The sequence below is a fragment of the Propithecus coquereli genome, unplaced genomic scaffold (assembly GCF_000956105.1).
Source record: "Propithecus coquereli isolate 6110/MARCELLA unplaced genomic scaffold, Pcoq_1.0 Scaffold388, whole genome shotgun sequence".
Classification (NCBI taxonomy): domain Eukaryota; kingdom Metazoa; phylum Chordata; class Mammalia; order Primates; family Indriidae; genus Propithecus; species Propithecus coquereli.
The window spans coordinates 585117-594884 of NW_012149596.1; the positions used below are offsets into that span (position 1 = coordinate 585117).

Consider the following 9768-nt stretch of genomic DNA (forward strand, 5'->3'; position numbering starts at 1 on the left):
TGGCCTCCAGCCATCAGGGCCTTGTCCACAGGGGTTAGGGTGGAGTTGTTTAACCGCATTGTTCTTTCCTTTTTAACCTGTTTGTGTCTCAGAACCCCATCCTAATCTCTCTGTTAGGCATTTTAACAACTATTTTTGGTTTAAGTAAGAGATAAACTTTAGATCATCGATCCCAACTCCAAAGCTGAGGTTCACTGGGCCCCAAGCCTCGACCCACCATCCCTGCCCCTGCCCGGGTGGCTTTGCAAGATCCTTCCAGCCGCAGGAGAGGAAAGGGTCGCAGCGTGGGCTGAGTGCCAGTGGGTCCCAGGCCGGGGCAATCCACCTGCCAAGCCACGTGTCCCGGGCGGGGCTTCTCCCCCCCGCGCTCGGCTGCCCGACCTTCGAGCGCAACAGAAGTCCCCAGCCCGGTGAGTGCCCAGGTCAGGTCGGCCTCCCCGCCCCCTCCCTGGAGAGGAAAGGCCGGGTGACAGCAGAGCATGACCCGCTCGGCTTGGCCTGGTCTCGCGACCAGGGGCGGCCAGAAGGAGGCCGAATGCCCCGTCCTCAGCCGGGGACCCGCAGCCCGCTTGGCTGGGCTGGCTGTGAGCCCTCGGCAGAGGCCGGCGCCGGGGACGGGAACGAGGCGGGCTCAACCTCCAGCTTCCCAGTGCCTCGCGGTAGCTGTCGCCATCTGCCGAGGCCGCAGCGGCGCTACCAGATCGCGAGGAGGCCCCTCACCCGCACAGGTACTCTGGTTGCAGCGGGGACACGAGACGCCCCGTCCCCGCTCCCGACTGCCCAGGCAGAAATGGGACATTTGGCAGCCCCCAGCTTGCACGACGGAGCGTGGGGTTAAAAGTTGCTATTGCAAAAGTCACGCTTCTGATCTTGGGCCTTATCTAAGATTGATAGCACCAAGGCCTTTGGAGTCTGAGCCCGGTTTTAGCAGCGGCTGAACATTCCAAATGCTACCAGCCCTGGGCAGTCCGTATTTGAGACCGGTTTGAGCTGTGTGGTTTTTTTTTTAACGTGGTTTGTTAAAGGAAAGATTAAACCAAAGATTATTTTCCTTCTCCCCCCCCATTCATTCGCCCACGCATGTGTGGGACCACTTGCTTCCAAGCAGATACACGGGATGCCCAGGAGGACGGACGGGGATGGGAGCAGTTTTTATCTTCGCTGGAAACCTGCCTGCTCAGGGCGCAGTTCGGGAAAGAGAAAGGCGGCTTTTGAAAGTCGCCTGTCTTTCCTCTCCCACGTGGAATTCTTATCTGATTTTTTCTCCTTGTCTGATCGTTGTTCTTGTTCTCAGAGTTCACTGGTCATAGTCTCTGGCCTAAAGTCCCAGCATAGAATGTTCCTTGCCCACGGAGGTCTAGACTCCTTGCCAAACTGGCGCGGTGCCTGCCTAGGGAGCAAGAAATCGCGCAGGGGCCCAGCCCGGGGCTCTTCCTCCGCCTCTTCCCCTGGCTCAGTTTGAAAATGGACGATAGTTCTAATTCAGCGTATTGTCACCCATGAGCATAGTGCTACAAATGCAGTTCGAAGAAATCAACCACACAGAGAATGAAATAAATAAATAATAAAATAAAAGTGCAGTTCAGAAAAATGCACATGAGGGCGGGGCGCAGTGGCTCACGCCTGTCATCCTGACACTCTAGGAGGCCCAGGCAGGAGGATCACTTGAGCTCAGGAGTTCGAGACTAGCCTGAGCAAGAGCGAGACCCCGTCTCTACTAAAAATATAAAAAATTGTCCAGGCGTCGCAGCTACTCGGGAGGCTGAGGCAGGAGGATCGCTTGAGCCCAAGAGTTTGAGGCTGCTGTGAGCTATGACGACGCCACAACAGCACTGTAGCCAGGTCGACAGAGCGAGACTTGAAAGAAAGAGAGAAAGAGAGAAAGAAAGATGAGGACAGCCCTGGCCTCCAAACTGAACTGTCAGAGAAGGGAATTAACAGCACCAACAGTTGGGAGGGGGGTGTGGCAGGAGAAGGCACCTGCAGACTCGCAGAGAGGCCACCAATGGGAGAGCTGCACGCCTCCTGACCCACCTTGGGGCCAAGGGTGCCGGCATAAAGGGCAGCCTTGCACTGTCCCAGCAGCCAGCTCTCTGAGGGTCACTAGCGCCAAGGTGTGGAGGTCAAAGTGTCACTTTTCTTTCTTTTTTAAAGATAGCTTGGGAAAAAAAGTCACCGGTAGGTTGACTGAGGATGTTTCATGTTCTCTCCTAGCTGCCGTTCCTTCTTTTGCATGCACGTCTCTTCCTGCCACACTGCATGTCTTGTTCTGATTTGGGAGAAGTGTGTTCAGCCTTTCCAGTTCTAATCAAGTCATCTGTCCTGAGACCTTGCCAGGGCCTTAAGGCAGGTGTTTTACTGAATTTGCTCCATGAGATTACATTTCATTTTATCTCTGCTACTTTCAGTAGCTCTCCCTCGTGACAATGTCTTCCATCAAGATCGAATGTGTCTTGCCGGAGAACTGCCGGTGCGGTGAGTCTCCCGTATGGGAGGAAGTGTCCAGCTCTCTGCTTTTCGTGGACATTCCTGCAAGAAAGGTTTGCCGGTGGAATACGCTCACCAAGCAACTGCAGCGAGTGACCGTGGGTAAGGACGCGGGCTGCGCTCAGATCTTCGCAGTCAGCCGCCTTTTCCCCGGGGAAGGGCGTCTGTCACTCCCGGGGGCCCTTCTTGTCGAAGCATACTGAATATGCTTTGAAATGTTGGCGATTGTCTCGCTCTCTGTGTGCACGCTCCATGTCTCCCACTTTGACCCATGAGTAAATTCTGGGTGGTACTTTCCTCTTCCTCTTGGAGTGAGAGGCAACATTGCCAGTTTTATCGGGATGCCAAGGCACTGCAGTGTCTGTCTTTCCTTAACACCTGCAGATAACAGCCTGGGAAGTTACGGACCTGTTGTCTACCTTGGGTCAGGCCAAGACCTCAATTTGCAAAAAAAAAAAAAAATAATGGGTATCTCCCTTCTTTGACCATAAAGAAGAGTTTTTGGACTCAAAAAGCATCATCCAGGACTATCTTTGTCCACCGCACACAACAGGATTCATGGCAGAATTTTATGTGTGTGTGAGTGCAGTTCCCTTTATGGCCCTATGAATTCCAGAGAAGGAGTTTATCACTTTAGGTGGCCCAAGGGAAGCTTGACATGATTGTGGAGAAAAAGTTTCTTGTTTTCATTGTACTTATGGGAAAAAATACCAGGAATTCCTGTAACCTAGGGACTCTCTCTTTCTCCACCTAGAACTGGGGACCTCAAATTTTTTTTAATGAGAGGGAACAGCTTTTTTTTTTTTTTTTTTTGAGACAGAGTCTTGTTCTTGTCTCCCTGGGCTAAAGCGCAGTGGCGTCATCATAGCTCACAGCAATCTCAAACTCCTGGGCTCAAGTGATCCTCCTGCTTTAGCCTCCCGAGTAGCTGGGACTACGGACATGTGCCACCACACCTGGCTAATTTTTCTATTTTTAGTAGAGATGGGGTCTCGCTCTTGCTCAGGCTGGTCTCGAACTCCTGACCTCAAGTGATCCTCCCGCCTCGGCCTCCCAGAGTGCTAGGATTACAGGCGTGAGCCACCGCGCCCCACCAGGAAAAGCTTTTTAATTCACCCAGAAATATGACTGTGGCTGGAGGCAAAGTGACTGTGACCTCTGAGGGCAGAGCCGGGATGGGAACCCATTGCCTTCCCTAGTCTGTTTCTCAGCGTGCACACATGCCTGCCCCTAATCCACAAAGCCCCCCGACCCAACCATGGAAAGGGCTTGTAGTGTGAGCAGTAGCTTAGGGAGCTACCAGGAGAAGTCTCAGGCTGCAGGTTGGGATCTCTGATGAGAGTGTGAGCCTCCGAATAATGTCCTGCACCTCCCCTGGAATGCTCCGTGGCTCAAATCAACCTGGGAGCAGAGTTCGAGCTGCTCCTGGAGCTCCCATCGCTTTGCACTGAAGAGGTGCTTAGGAAATGTTTTCAAAACCAATCCTGATCAATTTATTTCCTGTGACTGCTCACCACGGTAATCAATCTCTCCACTTTAAAAAAAAAAAGTTTTCTTATAACCCAGGAAACCTAAAATTTGAAAATACAAAATATACAATGAAGAGATGTGGTTGTACTGTCACTGCATCTACACTTCTATCTGTTAGTTTTACCATGCTTACTTCCAAAAAGGATTTGAGAAACAATTTTCAATTAAATAGATATAAAATAGGGTCCCTTAAAAAAGACAAGTCCTGTACTGGAGGGGGAGAGAGATGTCACAAAACCTAGTTGCTGTAACTAAACACAGTTTGTGTCTCTGAATTTCCTGGAGGTCAGGCAAAATTGAGCATCACTTGCTCTGTGACTGTCCTGGTGCCCCTAGATTAGGAACCCCTCCTGCGAACTTGATGTGGCAACTGCCCAAATGTCTTGCAGCTGCTGTGGTTTGACTCCTCTGCTTCTCCCACTAGACTAGAAGCTTCCAGCGGAGTTGGGTTTTATTCTCTCTATCCTTGCTGCCCAGAACAGCACACAGAGTTTGTGCTCAACAAATATACTTAGTCACGGAGCCTTTCCTACTCAACAGAAGGAAGAGAAGGAGCCCAGCTGTTTTGACAATGGCCACTGGGTCGCTGCTGCCTCCTAACTGCTGCTTTTGCCTCTACAGATGCCCCGGTCAGCTCTGTGGCCCTTCGCCAGTCAGGAGGCTATGTCGCCACCATCGGAACAAAGTTCTGCGCTTTGAACTGGGAAGATCGATCAATAGTTGCCCTGGCCACAGTGGATAAAGACAAGAAAAACAATCGATTCAACGACGGGAAGGTGGATCCCGCCGGGAGATACTTTGCTGGTATGATTTCTCTTTAGCGCCCACTTACTGAGCTTTGGAGGAAATGCTATGACTTAGAAAGTCCTGTGGTGGCAAAAGGACCACTGCTGTGGTGGCAAAAGCGTTATTCATAACGGGTCTTGGGTTCTTTTATTTTATTGCCTGAGTAACTTGTATCACTCAAAAGAAAAAATCCTATGAGAAAATCTTCCTAGATATTCTTTTCAATTTCTGTCTTTAGCAGAGACCAAAATCTGTATGGCACTTTGGTGGTTTGAATGAGTTTTAAATCCAGAGGTTTTGTTGTTATTGATGTTCAAATTGGAAATAATTTCAAACTTACAGAACAAAGTAAGAATAGGACAAACACCACATGTGTAGTCTTTACGTAGATTCACCTGTTGTTAACACTGTATTCTACTTGTTTTGTCCTTTGCTCTCTGTGTGTATCTAAACACATTTACCTCCAGGATTAGTTGAGAATAGGTTGCAATGTCATGTATCATTACCCCTAAAATACTGCAGTGTGAATTTCCCAAGAAAGTTGACAGATTCTTACGTGGCCACAGTTACAGCGATCAACTTAAAGAAGTTTAACATACAATGATTTTATCTGATGTACTATCTCGATTCCAGTTTTGTCACTTGTCCAAACAAGGTTCTTTACACCGTTTTCCCCTTCAATACAGGATCTAGTCTAGGAGTGTGTGTCGCATTTAATTGTCACATCTCTTTAATATTTTTTAACCTGGAACATTTCCATAGCCTTTCTTCGTTTTTTATGACATTGCCATTTGTAAGGAATATAATTCCACTCAACGCCCCCCCTTTTTAAAAATAGAACATTCCTCCTTTTGTATTTGTCTGATGTCTCCTTGCGATTAGGTTGCTGTTGTGTGTTCTTGGCCGGACTACCACGTAAGTAATGTTCTCAGGGGATCCCATTTGGAGGCACACGATGTCCTTCTGCCCCTCCCTGGTGATATTCATTTTGATCACCCACTTAAGGTCCTGTCAGGTTTCTCTGCTGCATAGTGATTATTTTTAATTGCAATTTATAAACAATTTGTGGAATTTGTCAGTTGTATATTGCTGGATAACAAATTACCCTGAAACTTAGTGGCTTTAAAACAACAAATATTTATTATCTCACATAGTTTCTGAAGGCCAAGAATCTGGGTGCAGCTTGGCTGAATGCTTCTAATTCAGGCCACCTCAGGAGGTCGTAGTCAGGCTGTCGGCCAGGGCTGCGGCCTTGGAAGAGGCTGGACTCCCTGAAGAGGCCTGGAGGGTCTGCTTCCAAGCTCACTCACCTAGGGGGTTGGCAGGAGGCTTCGGTTCCTTACCACGTGGCCTCTCCCTGAGGCTGCTCAGGACATGGCTTCCCCCAGAGCTGGTGATAAAGGAGAGCCCAAGATGGAAGCTACAGTCTTACTTTAACCAATCCCGGAAGTGACATACCATCACTTCTGCTGCATGCTATTGGTCACATAGACAATAGCAGAGGGAAACTACATAAGGGTGTGAATACTGGAAGGCAGGGACCCTTAGGAGCTATCTTAGAGGCTGGGTACAATGTGGGGAGATACTTTAAATCCATGCAGATATCCTGGTCCTCATCAACATTCCTCCCTTAGGGTCTACATTCATTGACAATTGTTGCTTGAACCAACCTTTAACTATGATGGTTGCAGAATGACTCACGTGCAGCTTGAAAGGATTTTAACTACAGTTTGAAATTAGATAATGTATTTCACACATATTCCTCATTTCCCTCCCATTGTAATAACCCTCTAAGTTTGCTGAAGTTGATTCTCCATTTCTGCTGTTTCCACCTCCCCACGCTGTCCCTCACTTTGTTGACCATGCTGTCCTGGCTCCATTCAAGTTCAACGTGGAAGGCAGGTGAGACCTGAGCAGCTGGCTGTAGACCGTTCTCCATCTTCCTGGACTTTACACAACCATAGATATCGTCCAGGACGGGTTGAAAGATTAAAGATGAGAATCCATCAGAAGCCCTTCTGCCAGTAATTTCTGCAGGATAAAGAAACATGCTTAGATACTTCACCTCCTGATGAAATTGATTTTCTCTCTCTTATGGCTAGAAGTTTACAATTCTGTGGCACTTTGTGAGACAAAAATGAAGATGTTCTCCAAGGCCTGACTTTTTAACCTAGAGGCTCTGAGGTGTCAGGAGACCCCTTAAAATTGTAGGCATCATTGTGGGTGTACCTACTAGTGGCATGCATGTGATAGAAGCACCGGAGAACCTGTTTCTAGAGCGAGATCTTGGCTCTCAACAGGTGCTCAGAAGTGTCCCAGGCCCAGAAAAGGGTGGCATCATCTTATAGTCTAGATAGAATCTCAAGGTGGTCGTATCCTGAAGGTATCACCACACCCAAGGTCTGACCTGTCTGTACTTGCTACTAGATAATGAAGAATAAACCAAGACTCTCGGTTATTCTGTCCCACTAAGGACAAGCCCTTTCCAAGCAGCAGGGGATTCACATCCATGTTCCAGACATCTCCTTCTGTGAGGCAGATAGTGCAGAGGAATATTCAGGAAACAAACTCAACTTCCCCATAGCAGGAAACTGCTGAGAAGATCCTTTTCCCCAAGGAGGGAGGATCTATCCTGTCTTGCTTACTATTCAGGCTGCCCATTTTTAGTCCATTTTCCTCCTCTAATTCGATGTTCTTTCAGATGGAGTGTGATAGAGCAGACGAGCTTTCCAGTTTCTTCATTACGGTCAAATTCTGCTCTGTCCCTGGAGATCACACTCAAGTCTCTCTAAGTGAGGATCCAATAATGATTCCAATGACTGAAATATTCCACCTGCACTTGAGAAGAATGTGTATCTGCTGTCGTTGGGTGGAATGTTCCATAAATGTCAATTGGATCCAGTTGGTTCATGGTACTCAGTTCTTCTATATCGTTGCTGATTTTCTGTCTACTTGAATCTATTGCCGACAGAGGGGTCGGATGTCTATTTCTCCTTTCAGTTCTGACAACTTTTGCTTTGTGTATTTTGAAGCTCTGTTGCTAAGCACATACACATTTAGGATCACTATGTCTTCTTAGTGAGTTGACCGTTTTCAATATATAGTACTTCTCTTTGTCCCTGAAATCATTATCCCCCTATATGTAATCTGTCATTTTTCTTTCATTGCTTTCAAGCATTTTTATTTGACTTGAGTTTTCAGCAATTTGATTATGATGTGCCTGGGTATAGGTTTCTTTGGGTTTATCCTGTTTTGGATTTGTTTGGCTTTTTGAATCGACAGTTTTATGCTTTCCACCACACTTGAGGAGTTTTGAGCCATGTGATCTGCAAATAATTTTTTGACCCTGAACTCTTTCTTCTTCTCTAAAAACCCAATGACACATTAGCCCTTTTTTTTAGAGACAGGGTCTCACTATCTCACCCACACTGAAGTGCACTGGTGTGATAATAGCTCACTGTAACCTTGAACTCCTGGGCTCAGCCTCCCAAGTAGCCGGGGCTACAGGAATATGCCACCACATCTGGCTGGCTAATTTTTTAATTCTTTGTAGAGATGGGGTTTCACCATGTTGCCCAGGCTGATCTCAAACTCCTGGCCTAGAGCAATCCGCCCACCTTGGCCTCCCAAAGTGCTGGGATTATAGGTGTGAGCCACCACGCTTGGCCACATTAGCCCTTTTGTTGTTGTCTCATGAATCCATGAGACTCTGGTCCTTTTTCTTCCAATCTTTTTTCTCTCTGTTGCTCAGACTGGATAATTTATATCGATCTATCATCAGGTACACCATTGACTCTTTCCTCTGTTATCTCTATTCTGCTATTGAGTCCATTCAGTGAGTTTTTTCCGTTGTTTTATTTTTCAGTTCTAAAATTTTCATTTGATTATTCTTTATATCTTCTACTTCTTTGCTGATATTTTCTGTTTTGAGTTTTGTTTCATGGCTGTTTGTGATTGCTTACTTGAGTGTTCTTTATAAGTGCTGTCTTGGTCTTTGTCAAATAATTCCAACATCTGTGCCGTCTTGTTTTTGGCATCTATTGATTATCTTGTCCTATGCAGGTTGAGATTTTCATGCTTCTTTGTGTTGTCAAGTAATTTTGGGTGGTGTCCTAGACATTTTGAATATTATGTTATTAGACCCTGAGTCTTATTTAAATCCTTTGAAGAATGTTGTTGTAGCTGTCTTAGTAGGAGATGTATTTGTTTAGGTTCAGGCCACAAATTCCAACCTGCTTTCTATTGGGTTCTGTTAGGATCTGTGCCACATGTGTGCCACCCAGTGGTCGGTCTGGGACCCAGAAGGAGTTCTATCCATTAGCTCCACTCCCATCCCAGCATCTTTGGTATGTGAGTTAGAATGCAATCCATGCCTAGGAGCCTACCCAGGACGAGCCTAGGAGATCATAAACAGCTTTATGGGGTTGCATTCCTGAGCAGCTGCCTCTTCACTATCTCTCAGTACTTTCCAGTCTTCTGGAGCTTTCCTTTTCATTCCGCCAGCCAGAAACCACTCATCTCTATAACTGTGCTACCCCTGAGGCCAAGCAGGAGAAGGACAGAGAAAGAGAGAATATAAAAGCAACAGTGATGGGCTCAACCCTTTTGACTCCCGTCGTCGTTTCCTGTTGCTGTCCGTTCTCTCTGCTGTCGCTACCCCTGCTGCAGAGTCGTCTGGAAAATCATGCATGAAAGAATGGGAAAAAAAGGTGGGAAAAAACATAGTTAGATAGAATGAACAGTATTTAATAGCACGACAAAGTGACTAAAATCGAGAACAAGTTAGGGTATGCTTTAAAATAACTAAAGAGTGAAATTGGAGTGTTCCTAACACAAAGCAATGATAAATGCCTGAGGTGATGGGTACCCCAATTCCCCTGATTTGATTAATACACATTGTATGCCTGTATCAAACATCACATGTACCCTATAAAGATATACAACTATTATGTACCTATAATAATT

General features: G+C 46.7%; 1 protein-coding gene across 4 annotated transcripts in view; it reads left to right on the forward strand.

The window, feature by feature from the left end:
• The first annotated feature begins 2094 nt into the window (after positions 1-2094).
• The window catches only part of RGN (regucalcin), a 21695-nt gene continuing 14021 nt past the window's right edge, over positions 2095-9768 (forward strand). The window contains exons 1-3 of one of the 4 annotated variants that reach the window (XM_012652395.1): positions 2095-2114; positions 2409-2589; positions 4639-4821. In XM_012652395.1, the coding sequence (XP_012507849.1) occupies positions 2427-2589; positions 4639-4821 (346 nt within the window). In that variant the 5' untranslated portion in view covers positions 2095-2114; positions 2409-2426. Of the gene's footprint in view, positions 2179-2408; positions 2590-4638; positions 4822-9768 lie in introns of all 4 variants that reach the window. The other 3 variants (XM_012652394.1, XM_012652396.1, XM_012652393.1) reach the window with 3 other exon arrangements.